Genomic DNA, 25,596 nt, shown 5'->3' on the forward strand with positions numbered 1-25,596 from the left:
CTAGCTCCTAGCTCCATAGAACACGCCAATACAATTCAAACACCTGATCAACACACACCATCACTCAGCCCAAAAGACCGTTTACCTAACCCAAGGTTCATAAAGCTTATATATTTTTAAAAAGTTACGTACGTGACGCGCACATACGGTCAAGTTATCGAATGTTTAGCAGCCAAGGCTGCATACTCACGGTACCTGATATTCAGCTGGGAATGACTACAACAGTAAATAAACACAAGACATATATATACTCTATTAGCCACAACACAACCAGGCTTATATTTAATATGCCACAAATTAATCCTGCATAATAACACCTGCGTGTTTGTTATGCTAGCTCCTAGCTCCTCTGCTAGCTCCTAGCTCCATAGAACACGCCAATACAATTCAAACACCTGATCAACACACACAATCACTCAGCCCAAAAGACCGTTCACCTAACCCAAGGTTCATAAAGCTTATATATTTTTAAAAAGTTACGTACGTGACGCGCACGTAGGTACGGTATGTGTTATGCTAGCTCCTCTGCTAGCTCCTAGCTCCATAGAACACGCCAATACAATTCAAACACATGATCAACACACACAATCACTCAGCCCAAAAGACCGTTCACCTAACCCAAGGTTCATAAAGCTTATATATTTTAAAAAAGTTACGTACATACGCAAAAAAAAGCCAAAGCTGCATACTCACAGTAGCACGTCTGCGTCTTTGTCATCCAAATCAAAGTAATCCTGGTAAGAGTCTGTGTTGTCCCAGTTCTCTACAGGCGTCTGTGTATCCAAATCAAAAGTCCTCCTGGTTAGAGTCTCTGTTATCCGAGTTCTTCCATCTTGACTGCATCTTTCGGGAATGTAAACAAAGAAGCGCCGGCTGTGTACTGTTGTGGCTGACTACGTTCGAAAAATACGTCCATTTCGCACCGACAACTTTCTTCTTTGCTTGCTTGGCTTCCTTCTCCATAATGCAATGAACATGATTGAAACAGATTCACGAACACAGATGTCCAGAATACTGTGGAATTATGAAATGAAAACAGAGCTTTTTCGTATCGGCTTCAATGTGGAAGGCATACCCGTGTTCGCCGGGCTACGTCACGCGCATACGTCATCCGCAGAGGCGTTTCGAACCGGAAGTTTAGCGGCAAATTTAAAATGTCACTTTATAAGTTAACCCGGCCGTATTGGCATGTGTTATAATGTTAAGATTTCATCATTGATATATAAACTATCAGACTGCGTGGTCGGTAGTAGTGGCTTTCAGTAGGCCTTTAATTGACCCCACAAATGTGATGCTCCAGAAACTCAATCTGCTCAAAGGAAGTTCAGTTTTGTAGCTTCTGTAACGAGCTAAACTGTTTTCAGATGTGTGAACATGATTGCACAAGGGTTTTCTAATCATCAATTAGCCTTCTGAGCCAATGAGCAAACACATTGTACCATTAGAACACTGGAGTGATAGTTGCTGGAAATGGGCCTCTATACACCTATGTAGATATTGCACCAAAAACCAGACATTTGCGGCTAGAATAGTCATTTACCACATTAGCAATGTATAGAGTGTAATTCTTTAAAGTTAAGACTAGTTTAAAGTTATCCTCATTGAAAAGTACAGTGCTTTTCCTTCAAAAATAAGGACATTTCAATGTGACCCCAAACTTTTGAACGGTAGTGTATAATTGTTGAATTATAATAGTAATATAATTGTTACCGAAAATTAACCGAACCGTGACCTCTAAACCGAGGTACGTACCGAACCGAAATGTTTGTGTACCGTTACACCCCTAGTAGTTTGTGTGCTATTGTGTGCTTAACTGTTGTGTAGCTGCTTGCTCCTACTAGCCTAAAGCCTACTATGTGTAAATGTTTTATAAATGACTTTACTAAAATACAAGAAAACACCAACCTTGTGCTTATTGGAGGACATTTAGATGTTAACTGTCTTTCCAGCTTTGCACATTTAAACTCGCTGCAGGACTGCTTGTATCGGAGTTTATATTGGAAATTTTAAATGCAGGCCATTATCATCCGACACGTTTTTTTTGCTGATATCGGATCGATATCAATATCGGATTGGGAAACCCCTAATTTTTTACCTTTGTTTCAATTTCTATTGCAGCCCATTTAGATACTGGCCTTGAATACTTCCCCCCCCCCCCCCGCTGGTCGTAGTAGTTAATTATTAAACCCGTGCTTCAACAAAGTATTGAACTGATTATTAAAGGCCTACTGAAATGAATTTTTTTTCATTTAAACGGGGATAGCAGATCCATTCTATGTGTCATACTTGATCATTTCGTGATATTGCCATATTTTTGCTGAAAGGATTTAGTAGAGAACATCGACGATAAAGTTCGCAACTTTTGGTCGCTGATAAAAAAAAGCCTTGCCTGTACCGGAAGTAGCGTGACGTCGCAGGTTGAAAGGCTCCTCACATTTCCCCATTGTTTACACCAGCAGCGAGAGCGATTCGGACCGAGAAAGCGACAATTACCCCATTCATTTGAGCGAGGATGAAAGATTCAGGGATGAGGAACGTGAGAGTGAAGGACTAAAGTGCAGTGCAGGACGTATCTTTTTTCGCTCTGACCGTAACTTAGGTAAAAGGGCTCATTGGATTCCACACTTTCTCCTTTTTCTGTTGTGGATCACGGATTTGTATTTTAAACCACCTCGGATACTATATGCTCTTGAAAATGAGAGTCGAGAACGCGAAATGGACATTCACAGTGACTTTTATCTCCACGACAATACATCGGCGAAGCTCTTTAGCTACGGAGCTAACGTGATAGCATCGTGCTTAAATGCAGATAGAAACAAAAGAAATAAGCCCCTGACTGGAAGGATAGACAGAAGATCAACAATACTACTATCAGGAGACACCGAACCAAACCCTGGACCTGTAACCACACGGTTAATGCTGTGCCGCCTGTCGAAGCCTAGCAATGCTGTTGCTAACGACGCCATTGAAGCTAACTTAGCTACGGGACCTCGTCAGAGCTATGATAAAAACATTAGCGCTCCACCTACGCCAGCCCTCATCTGCTCATCAACACCCGTGCTCATCTGCGTTCCAGCGATCGACGGCGCGACGAAAGACTTCACCAGATCATCGATGCGGTCGGCGGCTAGCGTCGGATAGCGCGTCTGCTATCCAACTCAAAGTCCTCCTGGTTGTGTTGCTGCAGCCAGCCGCTAATACACCGATCCCACCTACAGCTTTCTTCTTTGCAGTCTCCATTGTTCATTAAACAAATTGCAAAAGATTCACCAACACAGAAGTCCAAAATACTGTGGAATTTTGCGACGAAAACAGAGCTGTTTGTATTGGGATACAATGTGTACCAATACTTCCGCTTCAACCATTGACGTCACGCGCATACGTCATCATACATAGACGTTTTCAACCAGAAGTTTCCCGGGAAATTTAAAATTGCACTTTATAAGTTAACACGGCCGTATTGGCATGTGTTGCAATGTTAACATTTCATCATTGATATATAAACTATCAGACTGCGTGGTTTCAGTAGGCCTTTAACCAATATGAAATCTTTCCACACGATTGACATAACCGTCTGCAATCTCCATCAGGACAGCATGGACTATCCTCTGATCCAACCCGGGTCGTACGGCCGTTGGTTCCACTCGGAGTTGTGCGACTTTGTGTCTGTGCTGGTGTCTCAGTGTCAGCACAGCGTCCTCTTTGACAGCTACCTGATGAGCACGCTCGTCTCTCTGCTCGCTGAACTCTCCGACTCGCACATACGAGCCTTCAGACACACCTGCACGCTGGCAGGTAACGTGGCGGCGACCAGCGACGCGCTGTAACAGTAGACTGAGTCGTACTTTGTGGTTTGTTAGCGGTCAAACTGCTGACGTCGCTGATTGACGTGGCCGCGTGTCTGAGCGCCGGCGTTGCAAAGAGTCTGGAGCTGCAGAAGGCGCAGAGGCCCAGCAGACTGAAGAACCAAGTGAAGCAGGAAGTGACTCAGGTACAGCCATAGCCACGATGCTGGAAGCTTCTTGCAATGACGTAACACATAAGATTGTGCTTTTTGTCTTCAAGCTGCAGGAGAAGAAGGCCGAGATAGAGAGCGTGATGGACGTCATCTTCAAGGCCGTTTTTCTCAAGAGACATCGGTAAAATATTTTGACTGATTCTATAAAGCAGTATGAGAAACAGTGCAAGGTAGTATATGGATATAGCAGAATAACGAGAACCACAATTTCTGATATTATGAATGATTTCATTTATTAATTATTGAAAAGCACAGCGTCTGATATAATTGATCCTGAATTAATTCTTTGTTTAAGGAAAACCACAGTGTTTGATGTCAATTGTCCTGACTTTATTCCTTTATTACCTTACAATGAAAACTGAGGTGTCTGATCTTGTTTATACTGATTTAATTAGTTTATTATGTAATGAAAACCCCAATATCTGATATCATTTACCCTGAAATATTTTATTATATTAATGAACATATTTGCCAACCTTGAGACCTCCGAATTCGGGAGATTGGGAGGGTGGGGGATCGGGGTTAAGGGGGAGGAGGATATTTATAGCTAGAATTCCCTGAAATTAAAGTATTTCTTATATTTATTTTTATATATATATATATATATATATATATATATATATATATATATATATATATATATATATATATATATATATATATATATATATATATATATATATATATTTATATTTATACACTACCGTTCAAAAGTTTGGGGTCACCCAAACAATTTTGTGTTTGAGCCTTCATTTCTAAGAACAACAATAGACTGTCGAGTTTCAGATGAAAGTTCTCTTTTTCTGGCCATTTTGAGCGTTTAATTGACCCCACAAATGTGATGCTCCAGAAACTCAATCTGCTCAGAGGAAGGTCAGTTTTGTAGCTTCTGTAACGAGCTAAACTGTTTTCAGATGTGTGAACATGATTGCACAAGGGTTTTCTAATCATCAATTAGCCTTCTGAGCCAATGAGCAAACACATTGTACCATTAGAACACTGGAGTGATAGTTGCTGGAAATGGGCCTCTATACACCTATGTAGATATTGCACCAAAAACCAGACATTTGCAGCTAGAATAGTCATTTACCACATTAGCAATGTATAGAGTGTATTTCTTTAAAGTTAAGACTAGTTTAAAGTTATCTTCATTGAAAAGTACAGTGCTTTTCCTTCAAAAATAAGGACATTTCAATGTGACCCCAAACTTTTGAACGGTAGTGTATATATATATATATATATATATATATATATATATATATATATATATATATATATATATATATATATATATATATAGTACAGTAAACAGTAATGAAAACACAGTTGTTCTACTAACTGTACTGTACTTGCTGCTTACTTTTTAAAAAAAAAATAACACTTACCTTTCACTATTTGAGTAGCTTTTGTTCTGCCATTTGAGTACTGGCGAGCGATCTCTGAATCCGGGAACATATCCTTCACGGATTTGTTGAAAACATCCCCAAATGAGAACGGGATGTTGCTTGCAAGGTGGCCCATAATACTGCGTTGCCGCCGACTTGTGCTTCTCTGACCGTTCATGAGTGACTATATCCATTCAGCCACCGTGTTATTATGGGTTATAGATAAACTTATGGATAATGGAGACATATATAATAGTCTCCTTTTCAGGTGAGAGGACGCTAAAGGCAGTGCCTTTAAGGCACGCCCCCAATATTGTTTGTCCGGCTGGAAATTGCCGTAGTTTTGAAGCAATGCATGATGGGAATCCGGATGTTGTGTGTCAGTGTATTAACGTGCCGGCTGGAATAAACACACGCTGAGAAATAGTTCCGTGCCTGCCTACTTTATGGCTTGTAGATAAACCTATGGATAACGGAGACATATATAATAGTCTCCTTTCCAGGTGAGAGAGGACGCTAAAGGCAGTGCCTTTAAGGCACGCCCCCAATATAGTTGTCCGGCTGGAAATCGGGAGATTTTCGTGAGAATGGTTGTCCCAGGAGATTTTCGGGAGAGGCACTGAAATTCGGGAGTCTCCCGGAAAACTGGGGAGGGTGGTATGTGGTATGTTAATGAAAACCATAGTCAATCGTTTATCTTAAATTAATTTATCATTATTTAATGAAAACCACAATATCTGTTATCATGTTTCCTGAATTATTTACTTTATTATATAATGTGGCTGATATCATTTATCCTGAACTCTTTTATTTATTATTTAATAAGAACTAGGGTCGGAAATAATTTATCCTGACTTAATTATTTTGTAATTGTTTAATAAAAACCACATTGTCTGATATAATTTATCCTGAATGTATACATTTATTACTATTTATTGAAATCATATGCAGGGTTTTCCACACATTCATTTATTTGTGGCGGCCCGCCACGAAAGAATTACGTCCGCCACAAATTTAAAAAAAAAAAATGTATGCGTGTATATAACAAAGGGTGCAAAGTCTGCAGGCAGTAGGAAACACATGGTTAAGTGTAGGGAGTAAAACTGATGGCAGTCTAAAGTTCAAGATTTTTGGAGCTCTTTGTTCAGTGGATCAGATGTTTGATGAAGCTCTGTGTCTATCTACCACCACTACTGTTTTCTGTTTATTTGTTACTGACTGTGGCAGGACACCTCTGCCTCTGTTTCACTTTATGTTGCTGGTAAATAATATGGTTGTAGTAGTAGGCTAAAGTTAAATTATTTAGTATGCACTAATTAAAGGGGCAGAGCTTTGAGACATTTTAGCTTTTATATTTAATAAGATATATTTTTTGTAAGAACCACAATTAATAAATATATTTCAGTGAATAACTTATTGTTCAAATCTGTATATAAATATGTACATAAAGTGTTGTAATTATATTGTAAAATGGATGGATGGATGGACGTTTAAAACAAAACTGTTATTATTAATTAGTAAGTATACATTTTTTTAGCCTTTTTAGAGAAAATCAAATCATTGTAGTAAATTATGCAAATTACTCGATGATGTCATGGTCGCCACGCCCATAGCCACGCCCCCACCGCCACAGGTATCTTGGCAGTTTATGGGAAACACTGATATGTCTAATATAATTAATCCAAAAATGTTTTCGTTTTTTTTTAATTTAATCAAATCAGTGTCTGATCTAATTTATCTTGAATTCATTCATGTATTACTATGTTGTTTATCCTAAATTAATTCAGTCATTATTCAAAGGGGTTGTTGGCAACATTTACATAGATGCCTAGAGGGCGCCCACTTTCCAACGTATTTTACACAGTATATCTCGCCCTGAATTGATTCATTTATCATTAGTGAAAGCCACAGTGTATGATATCATTTGTCTTGAATTCTTTAATTTATTACTATTTAATGAAAAGCACCATCTGACATTGTTTATTTTAAATTCACCCATGTATTATGTAATTTGAATCACAGTATCTAGTGTAATTTATCCTGAATTCATTCATTCATGTATTATTGAATGAGATAAACATTTTCCTGAATTATTTTACTGTTTAGTAAAGCCATGTTCTTAGTTAAAGTTAAAGTACCAATGATTGTCACACACACATACACACTAGGTGTGGTGAAATTTGACCCAGCGGTGGCCGCAGCGGTGGCCGCGCCCGGGTATCATTTTGGTGATTTAACCCCCAATTCCAACCCTTGATGCTGAGTGCCAAGCAGGGAGGCAATGGGTCATTTATCAATCTGTACTGGAAAAACACGGTGTGGTGATATTTATCCTGAAGTCATTCTTATGTGTTGTACAGTGATGTGCTTCCAGAAATCCGTTCCATCTGCATGGAGGAGTTGGGCCTGTGGATGAGGAGCTACAGCTCTGTGTTCCTCAATGACCGTTACCTCAAATACATGGACTGGATGTCATATGACAAGGTGACCACGTTTGTTTAGTCAATACACGTTTTGTATGTCTAAAAACACCCAATAGAATCAGATTTTGGATTTACTTGGCTATCTTATGTCTTCCAGGTACCAGACGTGCGTCTCAAGTGTATCTTAGGCCTGCAGAACTTATATGGAGATCCCGAGCTTCTGCCTCAACTGGACCTTTTCACCAGCCGCTTCAAGGTGTGAAATCCTTAAAGCTGCTTCATTTCGGGGGGGACAAAAACAGTTGCTGTCACTTGCAGGTTTTAGCACTTGTCTATTAGCACTGGATGGATCAATCTGAAAACAGATACTTTTTAGACCAATGTGTTTCATTTATTTTTCTATATTTTGTATTTAAACAATCACACTTTATTATACCGTATTTATTAACTTGCATTAAACTATCAACACAATTGAAATAATTCTACCATAATAATAAAACATAATATAATATATGATAATGAAAATCTGACAATGCAAATGGTCACTTTTTTTTTTTAAATCAACAATGGATTGAAACTAGTGTAATCTACAATGGAGTGCAACTGCACATTTTAGTATGTATTTATATTTATTTTATTTTTTTCTTAGCAATTTTTAGGTTTTTGCAACTAGAAATATTTTCTTAAAAATATGGATCATTAATCATTACTATTTACTAAATATTTATTTACCTTTTAGTTTTAAAATTGCAATTATATTATGTATGTATTTTAAATGCATTTGGTCGATGAAACGGCAATATACTGTATTGATTGATTGATTGATTGATACATTTTTATTTTAAATATGCATAAAAACAAGAGCAAGCCTGATCCAATACAGTGCTATAGCCTTAAAATCCATTATAACAAAATGAAAACAATGGAGAATAAAAAACGAAAACAAATGAGCATTGGACTTTCTTTTTTTTTTTACATATTTGAAAAGGAGTGAGAAGAAGTTTACACTTATGTATGTCTAATGATGAATCGTTTAAGGCTTTCGACAAACATGCAATGCGAGTTGACAGTATTTCTTCCATAATAGTGGCCATTTCCTAATATATTTATTTATTTATAGTATATACTGTATTTCCCTGATATGAAACATGTATTTGCATACAGTACAGTATTATATTTTTTAGCATTTCCATTTTCCAAAAATTGCTGTATGAGAGGCATCACTTGCACCTGTGTGTTCCAGGACCGTATGATCTCCATGACTCTGGATAAAGACAACGAAGTGGCTTTGCAGACTATGAAACTGCTGCTCCTCATCTCCAAGTTAGCCACCACTCCTCAACATTAACAATTATTGTGATAAATGTCATGTCTTCACTAACCATGATTTCTGCAACACTTCCAGAACATCTCAAGATGTGCTTAGTTCCGACGACTACGGGCAACTCCTCCAGCTCGTTTTTTCGTCTCAGCGCCCCCTTGCAGCCACTGCAGGGGAGCTCCTCTTCTTCAGGTAAGTCATTTTACCCACTTGTCAGATAGAAACATGTTTTTATAGATTGTGTGTCTCTCAGGCTTCTCCCTGCAGCTAATAATCAGGATGGACTAAATCAGGAAGATGCTCATAGACAAGAAACACTTGCAAGGCTCAAGGCCCTTCTGCAGTTCTACCAGAACTCTAAGGTGAAACACTCTTCTTAAGTCTTCATTGTCAAAGGTTTTTTATGTTAGAATGGTGATGATTGTGTGCACCTGCAGCTACACAACCATGTGGTCTACCTTGTGGATAGCTTGTGGGACTGTGGTGGAACCCTGCTGAAGGACTGGCCCACACTCACCTCTATACTGCTGCAAGACCCTCACAGTCCCTCACTGGGTCGAGGTGGGAAGATTTGTCCTTTTTACTTGTAGATCTGAACATAACATACAAATATATGTATATTTAAAATTTCAAAAATATATTTTACAATTTGTATTTCCTAAATTGAAATTTTTAAATTAAATCTTATTGGTGACGTTACATTTGGTTTTTGTATTTGTAGGCCTCACTGAGGCAGAAGAAGCGTTGCTGGTGGAGATCCTGGTAGCATCTGTGCGTCAGGCAGCAGAAGGACCAGTGCTGGCCGGGAGGAGCGGTGCAAAGAAGGTTTTTCCTTTCAGAAAATGTTTTTATATTTTATAGTCACGATTAGGTTTGGGTATCGTTTGAATTCGAACGATTCCGATTCCGATTCTTTGTTTCGATTCCGATTCCTGACGCTTCTCGATTCCGATTCTTTTAAGAGGCAGGGTCAAAAAAAAGTTTAGGATATTTTAAATGAGCTAGCTAACCTACAGTCTTTCTGAATGAAATAGTCTGACATTCTCCATCAATTTTAATTCTATTAACTTTTATGAACTTTACTATAAATTCCTCACAGTGCTGTTTTCAACTAGAATATAAATATCAAATCTATGAACTTGAATATAAATATTATAAATTATGAATACATTTTCCCAGGGGTACACTTTCCTCAAGAGAGCTTTATTTTTGAAAACCTCATGAAAACACATTTACACATAAGTGTATGATGCTGCAGGAAACCTCATGAAAACACATTTACACACAAGTGTATGATGCTGCAGGTACTTAAAAATGTTACCGTGCTCCCACTGATGGGCTAACCAGGTGCAGAAAAGCAAATAAACAGTAAGAAACAACTTGCAAAACTCAGTCCAGATTAGCAGCAGGTACAGTATAAAATCAGAGACAGTTTTTGTTTAGGAAAATGACCATATCCGCCTTCTCAGGCAGGATGCGTGAGCGTTCTGGACAGATAGTGTCTCCTGCTGTGGAAAATACACCTTCGCTGGGTGTGGAAGAAGCTTGAACGCATAAATAGGAGAAAGCGAGATATGACAGCAAAGGATAAGTCTTTTGTTGGTTCCACCACCATGCAGCAGGGTCGTCAGACATAAGTATCGGTGGAACGTCCTGGTACATCTGCAGCTCTCTCTCCACTCGTTTCTTGATGGACATGGAGCTCTGTTATTTCGCGGTTATTTCATTTTTTTTTGTAAAGTAAAGCCACACTTTCGACCGCCGACGCCCGCTATCCATGCTTGAGCTTGACTGACTCGCTCGGCTATGCTAACACTTCCGGCGGTGGGCGCTTCTTCTTCCGGTTCGGCGGACATATTTTTTTCCAGTCGGCGGACTGGTATCGAAAATAGGAATCGAAATTTAAACTTTTGAACGATTCCGGGAGAATCGGAAAGTTAGTCCCGGTTCCAATCGATACTCGATACCCAACCCTAGTCACGATGCACTGTAAGAAAGTAGAATTGTCACAAAAGTAAACTGCAGTGCTTTACAAAAATGCTGTGTTTAGCGTAACTCATAGGGGGTTTAAAACGGATCCTTGAGGGACTTTTTTTTCAATACAGGAATTTGACTGAATGCTTAGCATCCCTTGGTTTTGAATTATATAAGTTTTAGGATGTGCTCTTGTTCCAGTTAGAAATTCATAGAATACATACTGTAAACTAATATTGTGTTATACATAAAAAATGTAATAAAAAAAAAACTTACTTTACCCAAGTAGAAATAAGTTGTAATAATAATGATAATAATACAGGACATTAAGTAAAATATAAATACTGGATGTTTAGGTAAAAAAAAATACATAAATTTGACATAAAACATTTAATAAAGAAGGTACCGTATTTTTCGGACTATAAGTCGCTCCGGAGTATAAGTCGCACCGGCCGAAAATGCATAATAAAGAAGGAAAAAAACATATATAAGTCGCACTGGAGTATAAGTCGCATTTTTTGGGGAAATTTATTTGATAAAAGCCAACACCAAGAATAGACATTTGAAAGGCAATTTAAAATAAATAAAGAATAGTGAACAACAGGCTGAATAAGTGTACGTTATATGAGGCATAAATAACCAACTGAGAAGGTGCCTGGTATGTTAACGTAACATATTATGGTAAGAGTCATTCAAATAACTATAACATATAGAACATGCTATACGTTTACCAAACAATCTGTCACTTATAATCACTAAATCCCATGAAATCTTATACGTCTAGTCTCTTACGTGAATGAGCTAAATAATATTATTTGATATTTTACGCTAATGTGTTAATAATTTCACACATAAGTCGCTCCTGAGTATAAGTCGCACCCCCGGCTAAACTATGAAAAAAACTGTGACTTATAGTCCGAAAAATACGGTAGATAAAAGTTTTGGTAAAAATAAAATAAAATAAATTTAAATAAACTGTAAGAAAATATACCATAATTTATTAGGACAAAATAAAGACTAATATAAAATAAAATGAAGTAAGATAACAATTTAAAAAAAACCTACTCAAAAGAGAAATAAGTTAAATTAAATTAACAAACAACACTAAATGGGCCCTAGTGTGTGAATGTGAGTGTGAATGTTGTCTGCCTATCTGTGTTGGCCCTGCGATGAGGTGGCGACTTGTCCATGGTGTACCCTGCCTTCTGCCCGAATGCAGCTGGGATAGGCTCCAGCACCCCCCGCGACCCTGATAGGGACAAGCGGTAGGAAATGGATGGAAGGATGGAAGTAAGGTGATTTAAAAAAAAAAAAAAAAAAAATGAAAGCCATTAGTAGAACTTTCAATAAGTAAAACTATATTGACCATATGTAAGCTTGATGACCTCGATCAAGCTTTCAAAAGAAAATAAAGGGGTCAAATGAAATAAACAGTCAAAAATGAGTTATTAAAAAAAGTTCATAAAAAGGATATTAAAAAAGTGATTAAGTAAAACTGAAGCAAAGTGTAAATAATTGACAATTGACGAAGTATCAAGGCAGAATAGTCTTATTTCATTGATACTGTACGATATTTACTTGTACATAGCAACACTTGTGTCTTTTTCTACCAGGTGATGAGTGTGAGAGAGAAGAAAGTTCAGGTTGAAGATTGCACAAATCTCACACAGCATTTCCTCACGGTGCTCCCACACTTACTGTCCAAGGTACGACTGCTAAGATGCTGGGGCTTATTTGATGTGTGCATGGTGGCTGTCAATCATCGCACGCTGTTGCAGTTTTCAGGTCGCTGGGACATTATTGCTTCCTTGATAAGGATTCCTCAGTACTTTGTGCCAGAGAGCCCTCAGGCAGACAAGACGGAGGTCAGCATTAAACGCTAAGCAGCATTAAATGTTAAGTGTTCATGTTTGCTTAATGAGGTTCAGTTTACACTTTGGTTGTTTAGAAACTTAGTTTCATAGACTGCACAATAGTTTCCACTGCGTCGTCCATTTGGAATCTCTGCTCCTCCTCAGATGGTCTCCAGGTTGTTAGCAGTGATGAGAGCCAATCTGGAGGGCCACTCGGGTGCCGACGTCCTGGATGCGGCGGCACGTACGTTCCTTAGTCTGTGTGAAGCAGAGACCACGTGGTGCTCAACTGCCCGGACCACTAGGGACTCCATGATCCAATGTTGGGTGGATCACCTCAAAGACCTGCTGACCCAATCCTTCACGGTAGTTTGAATATCCAAACCTCATATACCATACCATACCATACAGGCCTGGCCCTAACCAATCTGGCGCCCTAGGCAAGATTTTAGGTGGCGCCCCCCCACATCGGCAGTGAAGTGTATATACTCACAAGAAACCGAATAGCTTTGTCTTTGACCTTTTTTTTTTACTTAAAGAAAGCAAATTAACAATCACAATAGTTAACAAGATAAAAAAAAATATGAATGAATAAATGAATACAAAAAATAAAAAATGAATATATGAAATACAATATTTTTTACATACATAAACACAAAATAAAACGTGTCAACAAGTTGCATAAAATAAATTAAAAATACAATATAAATAAGGCACTGCACAAAACAAGATATCGAACCAGTATGACTTTAACAACTATATTACAAAAAAAGGGGATCCTACAGAGTTCTCTATTTGTGCTTTTTAATATTGCATTAACTAGAATGACTTACATATTACTGTACACCAGGGAGTACTGTAATTACCTAACGTTACATTATTATTTTCCATAACAATTTAGCCCCCTCCACAATATTAACCCGACGTTAAAACAGAACTAGCTATTTATTAATTAGCAATTGCCGAATCATGTAACATTAGCTTAATGCTAAAAGCCAGGTTACTATCACATTCTGTAACAGACAAATAATTTCATGTAGGCTAACGTTACCTACCTGCTACCTCTGTCTTTTTCTCGTTTCTCCTCCTCTTCTTTTCTCTTTTTTTTCCCTGGGCACCTGACAGTTTTGGCCGTTTTGACATCTTGTGTTGTTTTTTGATGTGGTGACGTCCAAAAAGAGTCATGATACGGGAAGGGAGGGGGCGCACCGTGCGGGGGGAGGAGGAGGCGTAATGTTGTAACAAATAATATTTCTATTAAATAGGCTTTACTTTGCATTTTAATTAACGTGGGATTATTTTTTGTATTTAGAAATACAATTTTTTTTTTCTCCAACATTTGTGGCACTGGCGTGGCGCCCCCTGATGGACGGCGCCCTTAGCATTTGCCTATACGGCCTATGCCACGGGCCGGCCCTGATACCATACCAACTCTATTTACAGTATAAAGCCCTTTAAAATAAACCACAGTTGAAAAACAAAGGGCTGTACACCACAAAGAAATACAGGCAAAGGACAGACTAAAAAATAACAATTAAAACAGAAGTAAAATACACATTGAAAAAGCAAATACAAATTACCCTAAGAACAATTTGTTAGATAAAAAGCAGTTAAAAAGTTAAAAACAGTTAAAAGTTAAAATCAGTTTAAAGTCTCATGCTGGGTTAAAAGCCAGTGAATAAAAATGGGTTTTAAGAAGGGTCTTAAAAATAGCCAAAGAAAGGGCCTGTCTCTTATGGAGAGGGAGATCGTTCCAGAATTTGGGACCCGCAACAGAGAAGGCTCTGTCCCCTCTGAGCTTGCGCTTTGTTTTGGGTACCTCCAGGATCAGCTGATCAGCTGACCTGAGGGACCGGGTGGGGGCATAGAGGTGGAGCAGCTCAGAGAGGTACGGTGGGGCAAGACCACGTAAGGATTTAAAAACGAGTAAGATCATTTTAAAATGGACTCTAAAAGACACATAATGTTCACATAATGATTGTGAACAATAGGCAAAATTCCAAAAAAAGTGCACTTCTCCTTTAAAGGCCGACTGAAAGCCACTACTAGCGACCACGCAGTCTGATAGTTTATACATCAATGATGAAATCTTAACATTGCAACACATGCCAATACGGCCGGGTTAACTTATAAAGTGACATTTTACATTTCCCGCTAAACTTCCGGTTGGAAACGTCTATGTATGATGACGTATGGGCGTGACGTCACAACGGCAACGGAAGTATTCGTACCTAACGTGTCACCATACAAACTGCTCTGTTTTCATCGAACAATTCCACAGTATTCTGGACATCTGTGTTGGTGAATCTTTTGCAATTTGTTTAATGAACAATGGAGATTGCAAAGAAGAAAGTTGTAGGTGGGATCGGTGTATTAGCGGCTGGCTGTAGCAACACAACAAGGAGTACTTACTTGGATAGCAGACACGCTAGCCGCCGACCGCATCTGTGATCGGGTGAAGTCCTTCGTCGCGCCGTCGATCGCTGGAACGCAGGTGAGCACGGGTGTTGATGAGCAGATGAGGGCTGGCTGGCGTAGGTGGAGCGCTAATGTTTTTATCATAGCTCTGTGAGGTCCGGTTGCTAAGTTAGCTTCAGCGTCGTTAGCAACAGCATTGTTAAGCTTTGCCAGGCTGAGAATTATTAACCGTGTAGTTACATGTCCATGGTTTAATAGTATTGTTGATCTGCTGTCTATCCTTCCAGTCAGGGATTTATTTATTTTGTTTCTATCTGCATTGGAGCCAGATGCTATCACGTTAGCTCAGTAGCTAAAGTGCTTCGCCGATGTATTGTCGCGGAGATAATAGTCACTGTGAATGTCCATTTCGCGTTCTCGACTCTCATTTTCAAGAGGATATAGTATCCGAGGTGGTTTAAAATACAAATCCGTGATCCACAATAGAAAAAGGAGAGAGTGTGGAATCCAATGAGCCAGCTTGTACCTAAGTTACGGTCAGAGCGAAAAAAGATACACCCTGCACTCCCTCTCTAGTTCTTCACTCTAACGTTCCTCATCCACAAATCTTTCATCCTCGCTCAAATTAATGGGGTAATCGTCGCTTTCTCGGTCCGAATCTCTCTCGCTCCATTGTAAACAACGGGGAATTGTGAAGAATCCTACCTCCTGTGACGTCATGCTACTTCCGGTACAGGCAAGGCTTTTTTTTTTATCAGCGACCAAAAGTTGCAAACTTTATTGTCATTGTTCTATACTAAATCCTTTCAGCAAAAATATGGCAATATCGCGAAATGATCAAGTATGACACATAGAATGGATCTGCTATCCCCGTTTAAAAAAAAAAAAAATTCATTTCAGTAGGCCTCTAAAGAGGAAATTTTGTGTATCATTCACAAACCTTATGTAAGACAAGTACATATCTTATTTTTTTAATACATTCTAACTCGTAAATAAATGCTAGCAAAAATCAGCTAACAATTGAGGTAAAGGAAGTCTCTCTATTCTGCCTATAAAGTGCTCTAAAGACTACAAAAATCACCAATGTTGTAAGCTGTAAGTATATATGTAATGTAGTAAAAGGCACATTCATAATCACATGTAATATTTACGTATTTTGGTCATTTAAGCATTGATTTCACACCCTCTACAGGTTTAGTTTTCCTTCAGTTTGAAAACTTTGTTTGAACCTTTAACGAGAAACCTTAATTGGAAAACTCAACCCTAGCTTGAAACACGTTTTAAAAACCCTCATTTCAGTTTGAAACCTTAACCCTAATTTGAAACTCCTAACTTAACCATACTTGCCAACCCTCCCGTTTTTACCGGGAGACTCCCGGTATTCAGCTCCTCTCCCGATAATCTCCCGGCAGAAATTTTCTCCCGACAAACTCCCGGTGTTCAGCTGGAGCTGGAGGCCACGCCCCCTCCAGCTCAATGCGGACCTGAGTGGGGACAGCCTGTTCTCACGTCCGCTTTCCCACAATTTAACAGCTTGCCTGCCCAATGACGTCATAACTGTAGAATGATCGAGGGCGAGTTCTTGGTTTCCTATGTGGGTTTATTGTTAGGCAGTTTCATTAACGTCCTCCCAGCGCGGTAACAACACACAACAACAGCAGTCACGTTTAGTCTACCGTAAAGCACTTCGTCTGCCGTAAACAGCAATGTTGTGACACTCTTAAACAGGACAATACTGCCATCTACTGGATAGCCTCCAGAACACTGAAATTCAAGTATTTCTTTTATTTATATGTATAATAAAATAAATATATATATATATATAGCTAGAATTCACTGAAAGTCAAGTATTTCATATATATATATATATGAAATACTTGAGTTGGTGAATTCTAGCTTAAATATATTCCCCTCTTAACCACACCCCCACCCCCCACCTCCCGGTATCGGAGGTCTCAAGGTTGGCAAGTATGAACTTAACACTTGTTGAAACCCTAACTTTAGGTTAAAACATTTAGTTTCGAACTCTAATTTAAAAGTGTAGTTTGAAACCCGAACCTTTGTTAGCAGCAGCTTTCAAACTTGATGCATTTCAGTCCAGTTGGCAACGCTAGAACCATATTGATTTTTTTATGATAATGGATCCAGGATCTTTGATACTGAGTCAAACTCTAAAGTACTTTCCTTCCATCCTCAGGGCGCCACTTTCTCTGCTGATGAGGAAACCACCGCAGACATTTTAGCCACGCTGAAGAAACTCAGTGCTTTCCACAAGTAAGTTGTAGAAAATCAATAGAATGCTCATGTTTTATCTTTGATGCTGCTTAAAAATGTGATTTGGAAGCTGTCACAATCTGACCCGCTGGAATCTGTTCGACCTGCTGTCACCTCTCCTGGCGATGGAAGGCTTCCAGGAGGGAGCGCCACCTGAGGTAACTCAGCTGCTACCAGGATTTTAACTTTTGAAATATTTACTATTTGTTTTAATTCATGAATTTAATCTCAGCTCACATTTGGCACAGGTGCTGAAGGAAACATTACAGTGTCTGTGCTACTTTGTTTTCTGGTCTCTCAGTACCAGCAGTGAAACTCTGACCTCCAGGGTGAGTTACGTCATAGCACGTGGCTGATGTACAGTCAGACATACCTTATGATAGGAATTACAGCACTGCATAGAAATAATCTTATATAGGATAAAAAAATAATGACAAATATAAAATGCTAATGACATATCTTATGTTACTGATAAAAATGTCCTCATTGAAAATGAACATATTATTAAAATACTATAAACTAAACTATACATTTATTAATTTCAATAATAATTCATGTATTTTAAAATAGAGATGTCCGATAATATCGGCCTGCCGATATTATCGGCCGATAAATGCGTAAAAATGTAATATCGGAAATTATCGGTAACGTTTTTTTTATCGGTATCGTTTTTTTTTTGTTTGTTTTTTTTACACTCATTCACACTCATTCACACAAAAGGGTTGTTTCTTTCTGTTATTAATATTCTGGTTCCTACATTATATATCAATATATATCAATACAGTCTGCAAGGGATACAGTCCGTAAGCACACATGATTGTGCGTGCTGCTGCTCCACTAATAGTACTAACCTTTAACAGTTAATTTGACTAATTTTCATTAATTACTAGTTTCAATGTAACTGTTTTTATATTGTTTTACTTTTTTTTTATTCAAGAAAATGTATTTAATTTATTTATCTTATTTTATTTTATTAAACCTTATCTTCACCATACCTGGTTGTCCAAATTAGGCATAATTATGTGTTAATTCCACGACTGCATATATCGGTTGATATCGGTATCGGTTGATATCGGTATCGGTAATTAAAGAGTTGGACAATATCGGAATATCGGATATCGGCAAAAAGCCATTATCGGACATCCCTATTTTAAAAGTAATACATTAAAAACATAATTTATTTAACTTGAATAAATGTATAATTTAAAAAATAATACTTATAAAAAATATTAAACAGTTTATTATCACTAATAAAACAAATCTACAGTCGTGGCCAAAACTTTACATACATTTGTGAAGAACATAATGTCATGGCTGTCTTGAATTTCCAAAAATTTCTACAACTCTTTATTTTTTTGTGATAGAGTGATTGGAGCACATACTTGTTGGTCACAAAAAACATTCATGAAGTTTGGTTCTTTTATGGATTTATTATGAGTCTACTGAAAATGTTAGCAAATCTGCTGGGTCAAAAGTATACATACAGCAACATGCATGATCAATTTTGGTGATGTAGAAAAGTTACAATCAAATTAGCTTCATGGCATGGCCTCTTAACGTAATGTGAGTGATTATGATTGATGACACCTGTTGACTTCTCTGAGCCCATTTAAATAGGGCTCATGCGATGCAGTCATTAGACTCTGTTAAAAATGTGACAATGGGAAAGTCAAAGGAACTCAGCACAGATCTGAAAAAACAAATTACTTGACTTGAACAAGTCAGGAAAGTCCCTTGGAGCCATTTCAAAGCAGCTTAAGGTCCCAAGAGCAACGGTGCAGACAATTGTTCGTAAGTATAAAGTGCATGGCACAGTTTTGTCACTGTCACGATCAGGAAGAATACGCAAGCTATCACCTGCTGCTGAGAGAAAATTGGTCAGGATGATCAAGAGTCAACTGAGAACCACCAAAAAGCAGGTCTGCAATGAATTGGAAGCTGCTGGAGCACAGGTGTCAAGTGTCCACAGTCAAGCGTGTTTTGCATCGCCATGGACTGGGAGGCTACCATGCAAGAAGGAAGCCCTTGCGACACCTTAAAGTTAGCTGCTGATCACATGGACAAAGATAAGACCTTCTGGAGGAAAGTTCTGTGGTCCGATGAAACCAAAAATGAGCTGTTTGGCCACAATACCCAGCAATATGTTTGAAGGAGAAAAGGTGGGGCCTTTAATCCCAGGAACACCAGGCCTACCGTCAAGCATGGTGGTGGTAGTATTATGCTCTGGCCCTGTTTTGCTGCCAATGGAACTGGTGCTTTACAGAGAGTAAATGGGACAACGAAAAAGGAGGATTACCTCCAAATTCTTCAGGACAACCTAAAATCATCAGCCCGGAGGTTGGGTCTTGGGCGCAGTTGGTTGTTCCAACAGGACAATGACCCCAAACACACGTCAAAAGTGGTAAAGGAATGGCTAAATCAGGCTAGAATGAAGGTTTTAGAATGGCCTTCCCAAAGTCCTGACTTAAACCCCATTGAGAACATGTGGACAATGCTGAACAAACAAGTCCATGTCAGAAAACCAACAAATTTAGCACCAATTTTGTCAAGAGGAGTGGTCAAAAATTCAAGCAGAAGCTTGTGGATGGCTACCAAAAGTGCCTTATTGCAGTGAAACTTGCCAAGGGACATGTAAGCAAATATTAACAATGCTGTATGTATACTTTTGACACAGCACATTTGCTCACATTTTCAGTAGACACATAATAAATTCATAAAAGAAGCAAACTTCATGAATGTTTTTTGTGACCAACAAGTATGTGCTCCAATCACTCTTATCACAAAAAAATAAGAGTTGTAGAAATTATTAGAAACTCAAGACAGCCATGACATTATGTTCTTTACAAGTGTATGTAAACTTTATATAATGACCATAGTAATAAAATATAGAATAATTATTGTATCAATTATGTATGTATAAAAACAAACAATGAATTGTAGAAATTGTAATAATTTCATATTGACCGTAGTATTAAATATTTAATAATAATACTTATGTTAGTAAATATAATTATGTAAATACATCTAATTTAATCTTTTAATATTAGTATCAAAATATTTTAATAATAATGTAAATAAATCAAATTTTATATTTTAATACCACGGTCATGCAGCTGGAATAGCCCCCAGTCCCCCCACGACCCAGAGAGGGACAATCGGTAGTAAAAGGATGGATGGGTACTATGGTCAATATAATAGATTAAATGTTATTGTAATATTTACATTGATTAATTCATAAAATAACTAAAATTAGTCTGACTTGAAATCCTTTTTAAAAATATTAAATATAAAAAACATTATAATGAATCATTTGCATGGTTTTAAATGTGATTGTTATTGAAAATAATCACACTATTGAGATACAAGCCTATAATAATTGAGTAAGGTTAATGTATTTTATGAGTAATTATGTGTTTAAAAACTAATTCTTTAAATTAAAAAAAAAATATTTTACAGATAATAACAAAAACAATTGGTAATAAATTAATATAAAGGATTTACCAAGTAATCTGCTCAAAGCCTGCATGTTGGAGTTCAAGCTCGGACATGGGAGGAGTTCAGGGAAGCCATGGAAAACGACTTCCGGACGGCTTCGAAGCGATTCTGGACCACCATCCGCCGCCTCGGGAAGGGGAAGCAGTGCACTGTCAACACCGTGTATGGTGAGGATGGTGTTCTGCTCACCTCGACTGCAAATGTTGTGGATCGGTGGAGGGAATACTTCAAAGACCTCCTCAATCCCACCAACACGTCTTCCTATGAGCAAGGATGCCACCTGAACGCCTCCCTTGGGAGGTGTTTAGGGATCGTCCGACCGGTAGGAGGCCACGGGGAAGACCCAGGACATGTTGGGAAGACTATGTCTCCCGGCTGGCCTGGGAACGCCTCGGGATCCCCCGGGAAGAGCTGGACCAAGCGGCTTAAGTAGGGAAGTCTGGGCTTCCATGCTTAAGCTGCTGCCCCCGCGACCCGACCTCGGATAAGCGGAAGAAGATGGATGGATGGATGGATTTACCAAGTATTGAAATAGCAAATTATTTAACATTCTCCTGTATATTAAATATCCATACAAGGATGCAGGGAACTTTATTGGCATACCATAACAAATTTAGTAATGTAAAAAGTATAAATATGATTAAATCCTGTGCCTCTCTTTGATTCCCTAATCACGGTAGATCTTCATACCATTTAATTTAAAGGGTTTTTTAATTATAATCATGCAGTGCTTAAAAACAAATCGCAGCTCTTAATGAATTAAATGAATTAGACTTTCTGAAATTTGTAAACGTTGTATTGTGTATTTTAGGACAAAGCTGTGACTCAGAGAGTCCAGTTGCGCGTCGTCAGCGAGACAAGTCATCGTTGTCTGTCCCACTCAGACCACAGCGTGAGGCAGCAGGTCAGACAGGAAGTACAACTTTCCTCTTATTCTGAAAATCTAAAGACATTTGTTCCTCTTAGGCCTTCCTGGGCGTCTGCGACATCCTGACCGCTCACTCGTACCAGCACCACGTGTGGGATCCCACCTCCTGGGGCCCCCTGCCTTACACGCCCACCCCCAAGCTGCAGGTGGCGCTGTTGAGCTTTGTGCGCAAGAACGTCTTTGTGGGGAGAGACTCTGACGAGGAGAGAAAAGGTGACAATAGTTCTTAGACATGAACAGCACTTTTCTGTCCATTGTTGACATTTTTTTTTATTTGATAAATTATACCTTCTCTCAAAATCATAATATGAACATGGTTTGTATTAAAATGTTGCAGCTTAAATAAAAAAACATTATAAAACAGGATGAAAAACAGAATTAGGGGCATAATTTCCAACACTTCATTATGTCTTAATAATAAGAGTAACTACAATATGCAATTTTTGGAGAAATTACATGTGAATGCTGTATGTGCGCAGGCTGTGCCAATACGCGCAAATCAAACTGAAATGCTAATGTTAGCATGACAACAGTTAGAATGCGACATGCACCAAGTTATACGTCTCTTAAGGCGTACAGCTGCAAAATAAGGTGAAGTTTTAGCACGCTAAAAGTAAGCATGTTTCAAGTACCAATTGGCATATGTCAAGTACTGTATTTTTCGGACTATAAGTCGCAGTTTTTTTCATAGTTTGGCCGGGGGTGCGACTTATACTCAGGAGCGACTTATGTGTGAAATGATTAACACATTAGCGTAAAATATCAAATAATATTATTGATGTCATTCACGTAAGAGACTAGACGTATAAGATTTCATGGGATTTAGCGATTAGGAGTGACAGATTGTTTGGTAAACGTATAGCATGTTCTATATGTTATAGTTATTTGAATGACTCTTACCATAATATGTTACGTTAACATACCAGGCACCTTCTCAGTTGGTTATTTATGCCTCATATAACGTACACTTATTCAGCCTGTTGTTCACTATTCTTTAGACATTTGAAATTGCCTTTCAAATGTCTATTCTTGGTGTTGGATTTTATCAAATACATTTCCCCCAAAAATGCGACTTAGATGTTTTTTTCCTTCTTTATTATGCATTTTCGGCCGGTGCGACTTATACTCCGGAGCGACTTATACTCCGAATAATACGGTACGCAAAACTAGCAAAAAAAAAAAAGTTGGCATGCCAGCATTTAACGTGTCAAGTACCAAGTTGCATGACTCTGTGTACGACGGCAAAATTGGCAAAAAAAAGAGTTAGCACGCTAATCTTAGCATATGTCGCGTACCAAGTAACTTGAATCTAAGGTGTGCAGTTGCGAAATTAGCTAAAAAAAGTGTCAAATTAGCCAAAAAAGTTAGCATGTGCCAAGTATCAGGTTACATGACTCAGGCATACAGCTGCAAAATTAGCACCAAAAGTTACATCAGTTAACATGTGTCATGTACTGAGTTATGTGACTAAGGTTTATGGCTGCGAACTTAACTAAAAAAGTGTAAAATTAATTTATAGATAGCATGTGTGATGTAACAAGTTATATGACTCTAGTGCGTACGTACAAGTGTAACATTTGTTGATTGATTGAGACTTTTATTAGTAGATTACACAGTACAGTACAAATTCCGTACAATTGACCACTAAATGGTAACACCCCAATAAGTTTTTCAACTTGTTTAAGTCGGGGTCCACTGATAGATATATACTATCATCATAATACAGTCATCACACAAGATAATCATCAGAGTATATACATTGAATTATTGACATTATTTACAATCCGGGATGTGGAGGGGGGGGGGGTTAGGTTTGGTTGATATCAACACTTCAGTCATCAACAATTGCATCATCAGAGAAATGGACATTGGCAGTGTAGGACTGACTTGGTAGGATATGTACAGCAAGTAGTGGACACAGAGAGAGAGATCAGAAAGCATAAGAAAAAGTATCTACATTTGATTATTTACAATCCGGGGAGGTAGGATGTGGAAGGGAGGGTGTTAGTTTAGGGTTGAAGTTGCCTGGAGGTGTTTAAAAGCATGCTAACATTAGTATGCTAGCAGTTTACTAGTAGGATCAAGGAGCATTTTGACCTTTGAACCGTTCAATTGTGTTGAGAAATGTGGGAAATGTAGAAGTTTGTATGCTGCTTTTCAGCATTCACATAAAGTAGGAAGAAAAGTAGTGAAACTTGCCTCAATTGTACTGGTGTGTACTCTGCCTGAACAGCAGAGGGCGACATTAGACTTATAGACACATTTTAATGATCCACAAGGATAATTGTTCCACACAGTAGCTCAGTTACAAAAGATGGAAAGGACAATGCAGGTATAAAATAGACTAAAAGCAATATAAAAATATAACATATACGTAATATTTACATAATATATGTACAGCATAGGATATATACTGATATATTATGTTTATATCATATATACCAGGGGTCACCAACGCGGTGCCCGCGGGCACCAGGTAGCCCGTAAGGACCAGATGAGTAGCCCGCGGGCCTGTTCTAAAAATAGCTCAAATAGCAGCACTTACCAGTGAGCTGCCTCTATTTTTTAAATTTTATTTATTTACTAGCAAGCGGGTCTCGCTTTGCTCGACATTTTTAATTCTAGGAGAGACAAAACTCAAATAGAATTTGAAAATCCAAGAAAATATTTTAAAGACTTGGTCTTCACTAACTGACAAAGAAACAGATAACAGATTTGGTGTCCAGTTCAAAATGTGACATGATTTATTTAAAAATTTGAGAGTTGACTTTTGTATTTTACATGAGTTATTATTTGTACAAACATGGTGCAAAGTAATTCATGATTTGTAAAAAAAATGTTAGTGGCTAGCTAGTTAAAATGGGATATTGTGATTTCACAAGACTGTCTTAGAAGTGATCATTTGAAAATGTTCAATTTGAAAAATGTGCACTTAGAGAAAATATAAAAATAAAGTGTTGCATATGGATATTTATCTGTTTCTATATATATTTATTGTGAGAAATCATTAAGATGATCAGTGTTTCCACAAAGATAAATATAATTAATTATTAATAACAACATAGAGTTAAAGGTAAATTGAGCAAATTGGCTATTTCTGGCAATTTATTTAAGTGTGTATCAAACTGGTAGCCCTTTGCATTAATCAGTACCCAAGAAGTAGCTCTTGGTTTCAAAAAGGTTGGTGACCCCTGATATATACAATATATAACAATGACCATGTACAATATTACAGTATATGTAACAGCTGCAGCATAAAATAGAGAGTAAATCCAGCAGAAAATAGACATTATAAAGAAGAGAAGTAGCTATCATGTCAGGTGTCAGGTACTAGACTTCATCTATTGCTGCATGGCGAGTGATTATACAGCTGGATGGAGTGCGGAATGAAGGAGTTCTTGAATGGAACACTGTGGGAAGGAAGCTGAAGGAGCCTGTTGGAGTATGAACTCCACTGTCCCTCAGTTGTCAGGTGGAGTGGGTGGGCAGGATAGTCCATGATGGCCA

The 25,596-nt window shown here is 38.1% G+C and overlaps 1 protein-coding gene across 2 annotated transcripts in view; it reads left to right on the top strand.

Moving 5' to 3' along the window:
• Positions 1–25,596, top strand: part of si:ch211-269e2.1 (cohesin subunit SA-2) — a 73,204-nt gene that overhangs the window by 15,550 nt on the left and 32,058 nt on the right. For both annotated transcript variants that reach the window (XM_062061708.1, XM_062061709.1), the window contains exons 8-25: positions 3,591–3,795; positions 3,861–3,991; positions 4,066–4,139; positions 7,764–7,887; positions 7,984–8,082; positions 9,070–9,149; positions 9,232–9,339; positions 9,401–9,509; positions 9,585–9,708; positions 9,869–9,972; positions 12,735–12,827; positions 12,900–12,986; positions 13,140–13,340; positions 17,590–17,666; positions 17,737–17,824; positions 17,915–17,995; positions 21,973–22,065; positions 22,128–22,302. In XM_062061708.1, the coding sequence (XP_061917692.1) occupies positions 3,591–3,795; positions 3,861–3,991; positions 4,066–4,139; positions 7,764–7,887; positions 7,984–8,082; positions 9,070–9,149; positions 9,232–9,339; positions 9,401–9,509; positions 9,585–9,708; positions 9,869–9,972; positions 12,735–12,827; positions 12,900–12,986; positions 13,140–13,340; positions 17,590–17,666; positions 17,737–17,824; positions 17,915–17,995; positions 21,973–22,065; positions 22,128–22,302 (2,053 nt within the window). The remainder of the gene's footprint in view (positions 1–3,590; positions 3,796–3,860; positions 3,992–4,065; positions 4,140–7,763; positions 7,888–7,983; positions 8,083–9,069; positions 9,150–9,231; positions 9,340–9,400; positions 9,510–9,584; positions 9,709–9,868; positions 9,973–12,734; positions 12,828–12,899; positions 12,987–13,139; positions 13,341–17,589; positions 17,667–17,736; positions 17,825–17,914; positions 17,996–21,972; positions 22,066–22,127; positions 22,303–25,596) is intronic.

This window comes from Entelurus aequoreus, linkage group LG10, assembly GCF_033978785.1.
Source record: "Entelurus aequoreus isolate RoL-2023_Sb linkage group LG10, RoL_Eaeq_v1.1, whole genome shotgun sequence".
Classification (NCBI taxonomy): Eukaryota; Metazoa; Chordata; class Actinopteri; order Syngnathiformes; family Syngnathidae; genus Entelurus; species Entelurus aequoreus.